The sequence below is a fragment of the Elephantulus edwardii genome, unplaced genomic scaffold, assembly GCF_000299155.1.
Source record: "Elephantulus edwardii isolate Elephantulus edwardi_28Jun2011 unplaced genomic scaffold, EleEdw1.0 scaffold00268, whole genome shotgun sequence".
Classification (NCBI taxonomy): Eukaryota; Metazoa; Chordata; class Mammalia; order Macroscelidea; family Macroscelididae; genus Elephantulus; species Elephantulus edwardii.
In genome coordinates this window covers 3,306,833-3,323,784 of record NW_006400018.1, presented here as the reverse complement: position 1 = coordinate 3,323,784, position 16,952 = coordinate 3,306,833, and the positions used below count along the sequence as shown (strand labels likewise).

Sequence of the window (16,952 nt, the reverse complement as noted above, 5' to 3'; positions counted from 1 at the left end):
TGTGCTGTGGAGTAGAAAACCAACTCATGGCTGACCCTCCAGCAGGTTTTCAGAGGCCGTAAATCACACGGGAGGAGACTGCCCAAGCTTCTCCCCCAGAGCAGCTGGAGGATTCGAACTGTGTGCCTTGGGATTGCAGAGCAGCTTCTTATTACAAGGCCACTGGAGCTCCCAATGTGATAATGTTGTTGTTGTAGTTGTGTACCATTGAGTTGCAACCAACTCATAGCTGACCCTCTGGTCGGTTTTCAGAGGCAGTTAATCACATGGGAAGAGACAGACCATCCTTCTCCCATGGAGCATGTGGTGGCCTCGAACCGTGTACCTTTGGGATTGCAGCACAACTTCTTGTGTTAACAGTACCTAATACCTTTGAGTGAGTTGTGCCAGTCACAGTATTGAGCTCCTTACAGTGACCCTTATAAGCACTACTGCTGTCCCTGTTTTACAAATGAAGACAGAGTTAAGGGCATTTAAGTTGCAAGGCCAAGTCCACGCACAACGTTGATAGTGGACCCAGCGGAGTGGAACATCTTTGCTTCTCTTTTAAAACCAAACCCAAACCCACAGCCACCAAGTCTGTTCCAGCTCACGACAACCCTCCCACAGGCTGGAAACCTTTATGGGAACAGACTGCCTCACTTCATTCATTCCTCAGAGCAGCTGGAGGATTTGAACTACCAACTTTACAGTTAGCATACATTACATAACTGTGCCACAATGTTATCATTTTCTGCAGAGTCTGGAAAACCTTAGGAGGCCAGGAATTTTGAAATGAAGGCAGTTTTTTTACATTTTGGTGGAAAAGATAGAGTTAAGCATGAAATCAAGGCTTTGTGTGTGCAGCAGTAACATGACGAGAATAGCCTAGGTGAAATGGAAAAGACTTTTTTTTTAGAATAAAAAACATTCATTTTATTCCCCCTCCTTCTTTTTTTTTTCTTTTTTTCTCCTTCTGGTTGTGTACCGTCAAATCAGATCCATCTGGTACAGGAGATTGCTCCTCCTTCTCCAGCAGAGCATCTGGTGGATTCGAACCACGTGCCCTCAGGATTACAGTGCAGCTTCTTGCCACTAGGTCACAATAAGTTGCTGCTGTTGTTAAGAGCCATCAAGGTGACTATGACTCACAGTGGCCCTGTGAACACTGGATCTGAACCCTGCCCCAGCCTGTGCCGTCCTCATCATTTCTGACACACTGGAGCCCACCTTTGCGGTCACTGAGTCACTGCATCTCTTTGAGGGACTTCCCCGCTTTGCTGACCGACTACCCTGTGGACACACACAGGAGCCTTGCCCTCTCCCGCCCCGTCCGCTGATCTCTGTCAGCAGGACAAGCCCACTGTGTAGGCACCGTCTCAGTCCATCTCATTGAGGGTCCCCCGACAGACACAGTGAAAAGAATGGACGCGTTTTGTGATGGTGTTAGCGTGTTCACACATGCTGGAGAGGGTCAACCAAAGAGCGAGGTCCTCGGAGTGCTGGGCTGACACGGTGACTGCAGCAGGGGCTTCGGCCCACGGACTGTGAGGGTGACACGGATCAGTCGGGGTTTCCTCACCTTGTGACGCAGAGCTGACAGCTGGTGCCTGATGGCAGCATAGCATGGTTTTACAGAGTGCAGGCCGTGTCATGACTAGCTTTATACCCAGTAACAAAATCAGATCCATGCCGCACCTTTGTAGAAGTCTCTTTGTAAATAGAATTCTAAGCACTTACGATTGTGTATATATACTTTCAATTACTTAACATATTTATATACTTTTTTAATATTTAGGTTATTTTGCTACAGGTATTTTTTTAATATTTAGGTTATTTTGCCTTTGTCTTGGAGAATGTGAAGCCAGAATGCTTCTTGGAATCAAGGATTCTGAAGCTTCGTCTGACATACTTTGGGCATGTTGCAAGGAGGGACTGGTCCTTGGAGAGGGACATCATGTTTGGGAGGGTGGAGGGACAGCGCAGGACGGGAAGGCCCTCGATGAGATGGATCGATTCTGTGAGTGGAGTGGTGGGCGAGGTTGGCACAGGTAGAGTGGCGTTTAGGGCTCTTGTACATAGGGTCGCTATGAGTCACAAGTGACTCGATGGCACATAACAACAACAGCCTTAAATGATATTTTTCTGTATTCCTATTTTTGTTGTTATTATTCTGTGCTGTCAAGTTGCCTGCGACTCATAGCGACCCTATGTACAACAGCCCTAAACTCTGCCCTATCCCGTGCCAATCTCACTGTCTCCGACACACTGACCCTCATTATCCCAGGCACTGAGTCAGTCCATCTCATCGAGGGTGTTCTTCTCCTGCACTGTCCCTCCACCCTCCCAAGCATGACGTCCCTCTCCAAGGACTGGTCCCTCCTTGCAACATGCCCAAAGTACGTATTTATATATACACTGTGTATACAATGGATATGCACATTTTAAGGACTTGATACAGACTGTCATTGTTCCCTCAGGCTAAGAGGTCACTTTGTTTTTCTTCAGTGTGGCCTTCGCCTGTGTGACTAGGTCAGAAAATCAGGGGGTTCTGACAATCTGCTGCTGCTGCCTAAGAAAAACAACAGTGAGGCGGTCTACTTCCCATCCACAATCAATAATTTTTTTTTCTTGCAAGTTCTTTGGGAATCTAGTATTCTAATCTGGATTCTGTTCTTTGTGAGTTTCCCCACTCCCCCTGTATAAAGTTCATAATCTGTTCTATGTCATAGACAAGATTATGGAAGTGAAAAATATATAATTGTTATCTTGCCTTATCCTTAGACAGAAGATGTCTTACAAGCTCATAATGTCATCATTCCTAATTAAATGAATTCAGAAGTAAAGGGATACTTTTTCCGAGATCCATTGATAGATACTGATTTGTAGTTGTGTACCAGAGTCAGAACTGACCCATAGCTGATGCTTTGGTGGGTTTCCAGAGGCAGTTAATTGCATGGGAGGAGATTACCCATCCTCCCATGGAATAGCTGGTGGCCTCGAACTGTGTACCTTTGGGATTGCAGCATAGCTTCTTGCCACTAGGCCACCAGAGCTCTCTAGATACTAATTTATGTATGTAAATAAAATATGCATATATTGTTGTTGTTAAGTGCCGTCAAAGTGTAGACGACTCATAGCGACCCTGTGAACGAAAGACCTGAACACTTGTATAACTTTTGTTGTTTCTGCACGTTCATAGAATTTCCAGAGGCAAGGCATTTCGGAAGTGGATGCCACTCCTGCTTCCAAGCTTGTTTTAATCGGGAAGCTCCAGCAAACACTGTACATCATAGATAACCATTATCACATTTGGCACATCAGTGTCACAGTGTTTAGCATCACATCAACCACGAGTTACCTCTGTACAGCAAATGGACAGACCAGGGCTATACTACTTAGAAGATTGTTGGACCAAAACCAGTGAAAACCAGGCCTGAGGGCTGCAGATTAAAATCACCCACCTTTGATTTGGTAGCATAACTTTCTATCCACTAGGCCAACAGAGCTCTCTCTCTGTTGTTGAGTGCCGTTGAATCATAGATGACTATAGTGACCCTATGCACAAAAGGTCTGAACACTTGTATAACTTTCATCATATATTAAGCGAAACAACTTTTAAAAGATGTGATTAATAAATATCTATCAGTTGAAGCTCCACCTCACTTTTGGCACGTGGCCAGGAGAAATTGGTCCTTAGAGAAGAACATCATGCTCGGAAGGGTGGACAGACAGCGCAGGAGAGGGAGACCCCGGATGAAAAGGATGGATACAGTAACTGGGCGAAGTGTCAGGATTAGTGAGACTGGCTCTGGACAGGGAAGAGTTCAGAGCTGCTGCACATAGGGTCGCTATACATCGCAGGCGACTCAACCACTAACATTGTACGATGGCTTTGGAAGCAGGAGTGGCATCCACTTCCTAAACAACAAGCCTCTGGAAATTCTATGAACTTTGATAAATGTTGATGGTTGTAGAGGGGCTTTAGGACTTTTGTTCATAGGGTCACTAAGAGTCGTGCTTGCCTCGAAGGCAATCAACAACAACATCAGTAAGATTAAGAATTATCTATATAGTTGATCACCTCCCATCTCTAAGATTCTAAATTGCTGAACAGTTGTTGTTTATCAGAGTTTGAGGATCTCTGACTTGATGGTACACAACAATAAAAACAATCAGTTTATTCCATAGTCAATAAAGTCACAACTGGTTTTTACTTAGATGAGGGTGCCCTGCCCTTCCCCCTCCCCAGGTGCCCTGAGAGACAGAGAAGTCTCTAACGCGGAGAGAAGGAACACAGCCTAGGTTTGTAATCTCAGTTGTGTGCCAGCTACTGCTCCCATTTTACAGATAAGGAAACTCGTGAAAGCTCAGCAAGGTTCAGCCGTTTCTCCAAGCTGCGTGGCTGGAGGGAATGTGAACTGGACTCTCCACTGTACCCGTCTGCCTTCCAAGAGAAGGGAGCGGGTCAGGGAGGATGTGAGAGCAGCAGGAAGCTGAGGCTTGCGTTCAAGAGAGCTGCTGTAGCTGTCCGGGCAAAGAACCAGAGCTTTCAGTCAGGGGATGCCTCCCGCTCACAGCTCTGTGACACACGACAGCTCAGTAAAATGCACAGAGATTTACCTCATTGTCTCCCCTCTTCACAATAGAGGGCTTTTCAGGGCCCTGTGTGGAAGGAGCCCTGCTAGTGTAGGGCATAACATACTGTCTGAAAGGTCAGTGGTTCAAATCCACCAGCAGCTATGTGGGAGAAAGATGGGCAGTGTCCAGCTGTAAAGATTGACAGCCTCAGAAACTCAGTGGAGGTCTCAGTCTGAGTCATGGTAGACCTGGTGCCAGTGGGAAATGGTTTGAAGGTGGCACTGCAGAAGGAAAGGCCTGAAGAGTGGCTTCTGTTAAGATTATAGTCGAAAGAACTCCTGTCTAACAGTGCCAGTCTGTGATAAGGGAGCTCTCGTGGCCTAATAGTAAGGAGCTGCGCTGTCGACCCAGAGGCACTTTGCTCACCCCCAGCAGCTGCTTGGCAGGAGAAAGATGGGCATCTTCTCCTGTGGTATCTGCTGCCTCTGAAAACCTGCTGGAGGATCAGCTATGAGTCAGTTCTGACTCAGTGGTACACAACAACTACTACTCTATAATACGTGAGGATGGCATGAGTTAGAATTGACATAATTGTGACTGACAGGAAGCTCTGGTGGATGGCCTAGTGGTAAGAAACTGGTCTGCAATCCCAAAGGCACATGGTTTGAATCCACCAGCTGCTATGAGGGAGAAGGACGGGCAGCCTCCTCCCGTGTGATTAACTGCCCCTGAAAACCTGCCAGAGGGTCAGCTGTGGGCCGTCCTGATTCAGTGGTATAGTCAACATCATCAGTGGTGGGATGCTTAGGAGAGGACTGGCAGCCTGTTAGGTAAGTTTCTCCACACGAGAAAGACAGGCCTTCTGTGCAATTTACAGCCTCTGAAAATCTGCTGGAGGGTGTCCTGTCTCCGGTTTATCAATGGGCCTGTCAGTTTTGCTAATGCCTTTTCACTGCTCTGTTTCCCCAGTTTTCTCTGATCTCTCCATTTTCCAGGTGCCTGGTGGATTCTTCCTGCTCGTCTTCTCCATTGTGTGAACTGACCCCTCCTTCCTCCCCTGCCTCTCCTAGAACCTGATTTCACTCCAGCCCAGCGTGGCCTCCCTTGCCTTCAGATGGAATTGGCGTTTGAATGGCCTTCCTGAGAGTGGGATCCATTCCTTTGTTTCCCCGTCACCATCCTTGGACCTGCCTGATCCAGCCAACAATCTAGCCTTGGACGAATCGAATCTACCAGATGCAACCCCACATCCTCAAAACCTTCTCCTGCCCCGCCAGCCCTGACGTGCCTTCTCTGCGACCCTGTGGACCAGCCCGCGTGCCTTTCCCCCCTCTGGTGTGTCAAATCAGTCCTTGCACCTTGGAGAGCCGAGCTGAGATTCTTCCAAGGTGCTGGTGTTTTCTACCTCATGGAGTGATCCTCTCCCAGAAATTGTCACACATGTCAGTTTTCAGAGACGTGTCTTTAACAAAGCAGAAGGCATCTTCAAGTTTGGCAACAGTAAGACTTGGAACCGATCTTCTGCCTGGCAGGGTACCAGTCTTTTCAGTTTGTCATCCCTGTGTCCTGAAAACATGAGAGGCTGACAGCTGTCATTTTGATCTGAGAAGCTGCCTTGTTTGGCATGCAGTTGTAAATTAGATTCTTGGTCTGTTCAGCTTGGGGCCGACTTCAGACTCTGCCGATGCTGTGTCCTCTCATGTTTGCTCATGGAGGGACCAGGATGATTTTGGCCCTCTGAGGGTGCCATCTGCAGAGGCTGGGCACGTGGGATATTCGTTTCCGTGTCTGAGTCTTGGAAACAGGCTGTTCGTTGTTAAGAGTGATGCTTTGTGACAACATTGCCTTGAATAACCAGGGGCTCAAAACTGGGCCAGGGATGAGGTGCTTCAGTCACAGGCTCTGAAAATGTTCATCAGACTGGTCCAGGTATCCACAGTCATGCATTTCACGTATCCCAGGCGCGTTTTTCTCATCACATGCATGGGAGACACCTGCTCGTACATGCCTCTCAGCAGGAAACAAGTGGAGGATAGTACTACCTCCAGAAAGAAATAACCTTGAGCTAGGCGAAGTGTTAAGTAAGGGATGCTTGCTTACCTGCAAATGACCACAATAGCAATGGGGTCTTCTCGTGTCATTGAGAACCTGCCATTTCCTGAATGAGTAACTAAGAGAATCACCGTCTCTGGGGTGAAGATGCAGTTGATCTCGTTGAGCTGTTCTGCTTAGTGGACAATTGGTGTGCTGTGTTCTGACCTCTCCTCACCAGTTGCCTGGGCACGGCTTGTCCTGAGAACATCCCAGGGCAGTTTGCTATCAGACAAGTGATTGATGGGATGTCGTGTTTCCAGGGATGGGTCAACTGGGGGCTAACTCGTGATCCCAGGGATTAAGTGGCTCTCTTTCTGCGAACAGGTTCAGTCTTCCCCAGACTCACACTGTGAAGGAAATAGCAGCCCAGGGAATTTTCACCTGTGGTGTGTGAACAGACCCAGTGTTAAACCCTGTTAGTCTCCTTGATTTTGCATACCAGGTATATTTCAACTTTGGCTTTAATGTTTTTCAACGGAGGGGGAGAATCCTAATCCAGGCACTGCCCGTTAGCACCTTTGTAAGCGCTGTTTACTATCAGGCATCGCCAGCATCCAGACAGAGCCCAGGGGTTGCCCTTCTTGCCCATGGCTATGATGTCAGGACGGGGATTGGCACTAGCCACAAGGGGAGACCTGCTCTAATTACAGGCTTTTGCTCTTTTCTGAGATTGAGGCCTGGGGCTAATGTTTTGGAATACAGCATACGAAGGGCCTTGTTTGTTTGTATATATTTTTAAAAAATGTAAACTTGATTCTTTCTAATTTAATAAATGCCTTTATATTGATCATCACAACAGCTCTGGCTTGATCTCCCTGCAAAACACTTAGTGATTTTGGGTGCCACCAAGTGGCAGTTTTGGAAGAGGATGCAAATCTCTTTAACGGCACTCTTTTAACATTTGTCTGTCATTTTGCTGTATTGGGGTAACTTGTGGGTTGCGGTGATGCTGAAAGTTATTCCACTGGTGTGTCAAACGCTAGAAGGATCACCCAGAGTGGACTGTTTTCAACAGAGCTCTCAGATCAAAACAGACTAGGAAGCAAGATTGGCCATTCACTTCTGAAACAACAGGCCTCTGAAAACTATGAACAACAGAACAACACAGGTAGCTATAGTATTAGAGGTAGAACCCAGATCTTACTCAGAATGAGAAACAGCTGTAAATGTCCTTTAAAAGTACAGAGGGTCAGTGAGAAGAAGACCCAGATGGCTTGATAAGTGACCGCAGCAATGGGCCCAAGTATGGTGGAAATGATGAGAACAGCACAGGCTAGGACAGGATTCAGATCTGTTGTTCAGAGGGTCACTGGGAAGTCGTACTTGAATCGACAACACCTACCTGTGTGCTGGAAATGAAAGTTGTCTGATCTTTGAAAATGTCTGTAACGTAGAGACTGCAGTATGGCGGCTCACGTTTGAACTTCCTATCTGAGGTGCGCCTCTGAAGGATTAGGGTCACTAAGAGTGGTGGCTCTAGAAGGAAGTGCTCTGTTGTGATGGTGTCCGGGAAGGTAGAAGGTCCTGCAAAGGTTCTGTTGTTCCGATTTCTCAGTCTCTCATCCGGAAATGGCATCTCTGGGAACATTCAGCGTGCTCAAAGCCAGATCCATCTCCCTCTTCCTTCTGTGCCCCTCTCCCTTCCTACTGTGCCCAGATCCAGACCCGCTTTGTGTTTCTGTTTTGGGAAGGCTTCTCTTCAGTCACGTTGTTTCTCATGTGCTTTTTCTTTCCTTGTCTGATGAGCAGAAGAAGATCATGATTATGATCTGCTGTGTTATCCTTGTGATCATCTTAGCTTCCACCATTGGGAGCATATTTGCCTGAAAAAGGTGAGCCATCAGTGGGGAGGGTCGAGCCCACTGATCTGAAACTCATGTGTCCTAGTGTGCCTGGTGGGAGTAGGTGTGGGAATAGTAGAAAGATGGAGAAAAAGGAATGCACCATAACAGAGGGAGCTCTGGTGGCCTAGCGGTAAGAAGCTGCACTGCAACCCCAAAGGCACGCGGCTCAAATCCACCAGCTGCTCTGCGGGAGAAGGATGAGCAGCCTCCTCCTGTGCGATTTACTGCCTCTGAAAACCTGCTGGAGGGTCAGTTCCAACTTGACAGCACACAACATCAGCTATTATGTAGATAAATGAAACTTTAAGGATGAGTTTGTAGGTAGAGAAGGTTAGTTCTGCTTGTACAAGACTGTACAGGCCAAGGATGCTGATGTCCTACTGCGAAATCTGGGTCTTGGTATATAGGAATTGCAAAAGGAAGAACTAATTTTTGTAGTAGAAGCACCCTGAACTGGCCACACAGCAAACCCAAGTAACTGTCCTCCTTCAGAAGCTCGGGCCAAGTGAATGTAGCCTCATGATTCGTTTCTTGCTCCAGTGTAAAAGAGAACTGGTTTCCTGGCCCCATGCTGGGTAATCTGTGATTTTTAAGATAATCGAGCCTTCTGTTCCTCAGCCCCCACAGACGGATCTCCGACTGGCATTTCTGAACTCCTCCCGCCTCTGTGGTGCCATCGCTTCTCCACGCAGACTTCTCAACAGTGACTCCTCTTCCCATTAACCTTCACACGACACAGGGCATCAGTCAACTCCTAAGCTACGCAAAAGGAGAACAGACTTAAGGAAAAGGCAGGGTTCTGTGCAGGGCAGGGATGACGGAAATGTCTAGTAACACAAACCTGGCAGGGCACATGCTTTACAGGACTTTAGGCTAGGAAGGCCTAGGGAGCACCTGCTCAGAAAGGACACCTCGGCCTTACCCTAGGGTATGGCTGGGAAGCGGCAGACACTGTAGAATGCCCAGTCACGATGAGAATCTTAACTATCTTAACTGCCATCAAGTTCATCAGCAAGATCAGAGCCTTCATTGTTCCCAACATTCTAGGCCTCACCTCTCATCAACCCCGTATCCATTTTCAGGTCTGCTCATCTCAAGTGAGGAGGATTTAATGGGCACCATCCTGGGCTTGCTCTCTGCCGTCCCAATGCCCCTTACAGGTGCTCACTAAGTTCTTTACCTTACACTCTGATTTTGCTCATGAAAGTCCTTGGATTGAATCTTGAACCCTTTCTAGCCTCACTGGAAAGATGATTTTGGCCTGTTGGGTAAAGCTGACTGGAAATGGGCTGACCCCCTGATGCAAGACAGTGCTACAGCAGGGCCCCCGTTTTCACAACGCAACTCTAATGTGCTTTATCTGTGGTCGGTGATGCTAGAATTCCGTCATCACCACCTTTTATCCTTTGAAGGTGGGCCATGCATGTTTAGTTCAATAGCCAAAGTGGGCCCCAAATAAAGATTTATGCCAACTGAAATAAAAATAGTTGTCAGAATCACTCTATAAAACAGGTAAGATTATAACAAAAGACAGGGTGAGGAAGAAAGTACAATGAACGTGTGCTCTTTTGTCCCAGATTCATGTAGACTTGTGGTCAGCACTGTGTACAACATTCTGTTCCACTCTCCCCAATCCAAGGATCAGGTGTGTCCTGGCTACAAGAATACAAGTAACTTATTTAGTGACTAGTTACATTACCAAAGGTTCACCAAGATAATGTAAGACCACAGGATCCAGCTCTAGACTGTTTAAATTTGTATCTTTGAAATGATTTGCTGGACGATCTTTTAAGAAAGTATTAAAAAGCAAATGATTTCTTTTCATCAAGCTGTTATTTCCTTAATTAGAATAGAGGCTGGACTACTACCAGCCCAATCTGAAAAATAGATTAATCTGGCTAAAGGCAAACGGATTAAGACCATGGGATTTGAATTGAGCCCTTTTTCAGTAGCAAGAATTGTTTAAGTGCTTTGTGGCACATGGCATTACTAGATCCTGCAGAGACACAGGGTAACAGGCAGCCTCTCTGTGCAGAGGACCTAGGAAGGGCCACCCCATCCTACCTGGTTAAACGGCAAAGGTGCGCACCTTGCCGTGTTGTTGACATCCTTCCCTCCAAGACTGAGATGGGTAGCTGAGCATCAATAAATACCTGTTGAATCAATTAAACGATGACTTGTCATGTTTTTCTTTGCATTCTGAAAACATTACCTAGTCTGTGTTTGTACCTAGTGAAGATCTCACAGAAACCAGCTCCTGAGTGTGCACATATTAAACGTGATACTGACCTTGGGTCCGAGTTGTTTCAGAGCGGGGCGGTTCACAGATCTGATTTAGCTCTGAAGACATTTCTGTTCAGAGGTAGAGAGCTCCTAATATTCAACCAGGCTGTCGATGAAATCTTTTAAAGGATGGCAAGTGAATGAAAAGTGACTTATTGACATGATATTCATATTTTTATTATAAATATATGGACTTTGAAAATTCAGTCATCTTTCCCCCAATTCCCTACCTGTGTGCACAGTGTGCGTGTTTTCCGCACTGCCGCTACACTCGGTGTGGCATGTAAAACTTGCCCCAGTAGCGGCCCTTCTGGGTCAGGTCATACGGGCTCAGGACCTTACGAATGCCCAGCATGTTGGCGGTGACGATGCGCTCGAAGGTCCAGGGATTCTGGTTGTTACGCTCCCGCTCCTCTTGCTCTTGCCGCATCTTTTCCAGCGTCTCCCGGCTCACGGCCTTGGCTTTGAAGGGCAGCTTGTGGGCGACCTTGTTGAGGAAGCCTTGGACTTCCTTGAATTCACAGCGCCCACCCAGTTCCACGATGAGGCGGCCCGCCTTTACGGGGGTCACGTAGTGATCGATGGCCCCTTTGCCCCCTCCCATGCGCTGCCCCATGCCCTTGCGGGTGATGGCCTTGAAGGGAGCCGGCACCCGCCAGATGGCAAACATGTTCTTGGGGTCCATGGAACGGTTGATCGTCAGGCGCATCATTTCAAAATGGCCCCACCGGAGGTAACCACCACCGAGCGCCTAAAGAAGAAAAGGAGAACCACAGGAGGCCTTAGAAACGATGACTTCAATGAGATAAAAAGAAGTTCTCATAAATACACAGTGATGGGGAGAACATGAATGGGCTCGCTTCAGGGGCTGGCCAGGAAAAGTCTCTTGAAGTTGGTATTTAAAGCTGAAGGGGCAATGACAAGAGAAAATCCGCTCCGGGAGGGGAAGTGCGTAAACGCAGGTGCAGCTGAACAGGAATGGCAAGCGAGGCCTGCAGTTCTGAGGCAGTAGGGGCTGGCCATGCAGGCTGGGAAGGTCTGAAAACACCACATGGCCTGTCTGACAGAGACGGAATCCTGGTTCCTATCCTTTTGTCAAGCGACTGGGCTGACTTCGTTATGGGAGACAGGAAGGAAACAGCTACCCCGTGGGCTGAATCAGGAGTCCTTCCCCCCATCAGAGATCTGATTACAGGCAGACCAAGGAGCTCCTCTTACTTTTACATTATATTCATCCTATATAGAAAAAATACGTGACACAAAAGACAGACAACACGAATGTCGTCTTGGTACCCAGCAATTGAAAGGGCAACTGAGGACTGCTCGAACAAATACAATGGACAAAAGACGAGAGTGAACTCAGAGTCTGAGATTCTGCTCATCCCCGGCTTCCACCCTGTGGTTGCTGCTTGTTGCTGAACTCACCAAGATTGCAAAATTGCCTTCTGTGAACTCGGTGGCTTCGGTGGAAGGTCCCCGTATGTCATTCAGATTTTTAGGTTCTCTCTTCACTTTTGGCACAAGTGGGACCCTTTCAACAAATCTAAGCTTAGGCCTCTCAGGAATGGTGACATCTACAAGGAGCACAGACAACCAGGAATAACTAAAAGTATACACGTCAAAAGACTAAAAGGATACCAACTGGGTGAGGTTCTTACCAGGTAGTTGCCTCTGAAGAGTAACTGCAAAGGCATGTAGGTTTACGGTTTGGCTGCTTTTGTAATACTGGAATCTTTGGGCGTTAACAGTGCTTAATGCGAAGGATGTTTGAGGACAGCAAACCAAAGTGCACTTCCTCATGTGTCTACTCCATGCTCAACATTAAAAACTACTTTTCTGGGAAAGTATAGCAGTAAGATGTCAGGAATTAGGAGTAGTGGGTTTTGGGGCATAGCTGGTGTGGAAGGGGCTCTCCACGAGAGCCAACATATGACCTTGAGTCTATCCCACTTCAATTTAAAAATATTCTCAAGAACTAATTCACTTCATTGAAAAGTCATGACCAATAATCAACGAGTTCTGGGATGTCAGGTGAGTAATCTCCTCCCAGGCGATTTTTTCTGCCTCTGAAAACCTGCTGGAGGGTCAGCTATGTGTTGGTACTGACTTGATGGCACACAACAACATCAAGGATGTCATTCATTAACAAAGCAGAAAGTTATTTCAAAGACAGAGAGCAAAGAAAAGACCTAAATGGATGTAAAAACGACTCTAGAAATTATTCTAGACTATCAAGAGGCCAAAACAAAGGGAAAAAATGCTGAAGAGATGAACAGATGATTTAAAGGGCACCTTGGGAAGAAAAAGCAAAGTATTACAACAAAATGTGCAAAGACCTGACGTTGGAAAACCAGAAAGGAAGAACACACTCAGCATTTCAGAACTGAAGAACAAATTCAAGAGTCAGGTTGGAAAACTGAGGGATTCTATGGGCAAAATCTTGAATGATTCAGGAGCATCAATGAAGATGGAATACATAGAGTCACTGTCCCAAAAAGAACTGGTTAACACTGAACAAAGCATAAGATCAAGAACCACTGACAATGAAGGGAAAATATCCAAGCTACACTAAAGGCACTGGGGAAAAAAACAAAAGCTCCCGGGATTTGTGGAATATTAATGGACATGTTTCAACAAACACACAGTCCTGAAAGTGCTCATTAGTCTATACCAAGAAATTTAGAAGTTACCTAGTTACCTAGTTAACTCAAAGAATCTACATTAGTTCTGATTCTAAAAAAAGATGATCCAACAGAATGTGAATGTTATTAAACTCTACTAATGTAATATGTAAAATCATGCTGAATATTACTTAAAAAAAAAAAAAAAAAAGAAGCCTGGAATAGTACATTAACAGAGAACAGCCAGAAATTCAAGGTGGATACAGAAGAGGGTGTGGAATGAGGGATATCACTGCGGATGCCAGATGGCTCAAGGCTGAAAGCAGAAACTTTCATTGATTCTGCAAAAGCATTTGACTATGTGGATCATAACAAATTATGGCCAACTAAGAAGAATGGGAATCAGAAGAACAGTTGTGCACATGCAAAACCTTTACAAGGGGCAGCTGTCCAAACAGAACAAGGGGACACTGCATGGTTTAAAATCAGAAATATCCTCTCTCCATACCTATTCAATCTGTATGCTAAGCAAATACTTGGAGAGAAGCTGGACTATATGAAGAATGGGGCATCAAGAGTGGAGGAAGATTCAACAACAACCTGTATTATGCAGACCGATGTCTTCATAATACCTTAATCTAACCTTGTTTATAGAAAGTGAAGCAGACTTAAAGCACTTACTGAAGATCAAGGGTCTTCAAAATTGATTCTATCTCCACATCAAGAAAACAAAAATTCTCACCACTGAACAAGCTGGCAACCTCATGATGGATGAAGAAAAGACTGAAATTGCCAATTTTATTGTACGTGGATCCATAATCAACATTGATGGTACTAGCCTCAAGAAATCAAAAGATGTGCTCCACTGGGATAATCTGTCAAAGACCTCTCCAGAGTGTTAAAGAGCAAGGATGTAAGATGTGCCTGATCTATGCCTTCTTATTTTCAGTTGCTTCTTATGCAACTGGAATTTGGGCAGTGAATAAGGATTACAGAAGAACTGATGCCTTTGTGGTGTTGGAGTACTGAACACCCCATGGCCTGCCAAAAGAACAAGCAAATCTGCCCCGGAATGCCAACCAGGGTGCTCCTTTGAGGCAAGGATGGTAAAACTTCTGTCTCACTTCTTTGGTCATGTTGTCAGGAGGGACTGTTGTTATGTGCCGTCGAGTTGCCAGCGACTCATAGCGACCCTATGGACAACAGCCCTAAACCCTGCTCTATCCTGTGCCAATCTCACTGTCTCCAACACACCGACCACCATATTAGCCTTTGGGAAGAGATACCCTGCTGGGAAAGGTGGAGGATGAGAGAAAGTGATGAAGACCAGAGTGACTGTAACAACGAGCTTGAACATGTCAGCGATGGTAAGAACGATGCAGGATGTGGTAAGGACTGCTGTTCACAGACTTGCTATGGGTTGTAGTCAACGAGTGCTACATTCTTAATATACGTTTCTGTTGTTTTGTAACTTTTGAGTTGGAACTGACTCACAGCTGCTGATCCTTCAGCAGGTTTTCAGAGGCAGTAAATTGCATAAGAGGAGACTGCCCATCTTTCTCCTGTGGATTCAAACAGTATGCCTTTGGATATACTTTGGGCAGCTTTGGGCTGACCATTAAGCTGCTGGAGCTTCCTTAATATACATTATGTCATTTAATCCTCAAAACAGTTTTACAGCATTGGTATTTTGAACTTTTATTCAAGTTTAACACATACAAATAAAAATGTACACTTAAGTGAATTATCAAAAAGTGTATATACTAAGAGACCCATAGAAATATTACCTGGGGGGGGGGAAATAGAACATTAGCTAGATTATGTTTATCTCCTTTTCAAACACGAGGAACTAGGAGGCCTGGAAACTACAGACAGAAACCTAGGGAGTAGAACACTGTTTTTAACAAAAATCTTCCACCCAGCCTCTGTGGATGTTAAGGAGCATACAGAAAACTTCAACTACTGCTGCTGGGTTAGTTCTAACTCAAAGTAACTCTCCACTGGGTTTCTTACAGGTGGGACACTGTCGCAAACCAACCTCAAAACATCAAAACCAAAAAACTGGCCCTGGCTGAGGGCCGACCACATCCCTGCACCAGCGGAGGGTTCCAGGGGAAATATCCAGCTAATTCCATAGAAGCAAATGTGCTCCCTCTCCTTTTTACCCTTTGATTCACTACTAGTACTTATACCCCGGCCTGGCATAAAGCATGATCCTCTGAGTTAATAATACGAGGCACACGCGCGCACCGTGTCTTCTCGGATTCTGTGTTGGGTCCCATCACAGTGAAAATGACAGATCCACTCTCACCTTCAAAAGTTGGCACCGGTAGCAGCGTCTTGAGGCCAGCGCTGGCGGGTGAGGCTGCCCAAGAACCTACAAGGACATCAAGTTAAAGAGAGAAGGGTTCCAGATCAGGAACTAGCGCAATCTGCCAGCGACAGTAAACCCCGAAGGAGGTGTTCAGTGTGCGGCGCGCAACCCCAAAGGCAAACCGGGTGTCTAAGGCGGCGACCCACACATACATGGCTGTGTTCCCTTGGCACGACCCCTTGCGTGTGAGTGACATGGGGAAGGAGAAGCCCCTTAGGCAGGGCTTCAGCAACCATCTACAGAGGCTCGCTTTGCTATGCAAAGGATAGGACTGAGCGTGCAAAGGAAAAGGGGAGTCTCACCCGATAAGGGGACCCGCAGGAGCGGCGCACGGGCACGAGCCAGCTGCCGCCACATGGTCACGCGCGTCCGGGAGCGTCGGACTCCCCACCGTGACCGCAGCGGCTACTGTCCTTGGGACCACAAGAATATGAACGCTCCGGAAACCCGCCGCCGCCGGCTTTCGGAGACCCGGGATACCGGAAGTTGTACCTGCGTTCGCTCCTCCGTAGCGGAATCCGGCGGAAGTGGAGGAAACACGAGCCACGACCTTAGGTTCCGGGGCCAGTGTCTGTGGGCCGTTCACTGGTGGTGTCCTCCGCTCAAGGTTCCCCGTTTGATCCCGGGTTTGTACCTGGGCAGAGTTAACACTGGAGCAAGTTTACTCCGCAGAGAAATACGCCGCAAAAGCCCAGAATTCGCTTGGTAAATCGGTCTCTTGGAAGTTTGAGGAGGTCTCGTGGCCTGGTAGTAAGAAGCCGCGCTGCAAAACCGAAGGGCAGTTGGTTCGAATCCACCAGCTGCTCCGCGGGAGAATGATGGGCAGTCTTCTCCTGTGCGATTTATACTGCCTCTGAAAACCCTCTGTGGTCAGTTCAAACTCGAAGGCCAGCTTCTTAAAAAGGCCAGTCTGCTAAACACACAGGGTGAAGCTGCCGAATAAGGCTTAAAAGGGTGACATCTTTATAGAAACCGACCGCCCCACGTCCTTTAGCCTTTAGTTGGCACTCAGTTGCTACCCTAAAAGTCAAACCATCCATATATTCGGCCACAGAATCTCTGGAGATGGAGTTCAGGAATTTCACTTGTTAACCAGCTCCCCAGGTGAGTCTAATGTCTAATAAAGTTTGAAGACCAGTGCACTGTGAGCGTGTTGAAAATGTAGAAAGTAGAATA

General features: G+C 46.7%; 1 protein-coding gene across 1 annotated transcript; it reads right to left on the bottom strand.

The window, feature by feature from the left end:
* Positions 1-11,046: 11,046 nt before the first annotated feature.
* MRPL16 (mitochondrial ribosomal protein L16) lies at positions 11,047-16,133 on the bottom strand. Its single transcript, XM_006899851.1, has 4 exons — positions 16,079-16,133; positions 15,714-15,779; positions 12,207-12,355; positions 11,047-11,532 (listed from the first exon to the last, which is right to left on the bottom strand). Exons 1-4 carry the CDS (start codon positions 16,131-16,133, stop codon positions 11,047-11,049), a joined length of 756 nt encoding a protein of 251 aa, XP_006899913.1.
* Between the last annotated feature and the right edge of the window lie 819 nt (positions 16,134-16,952).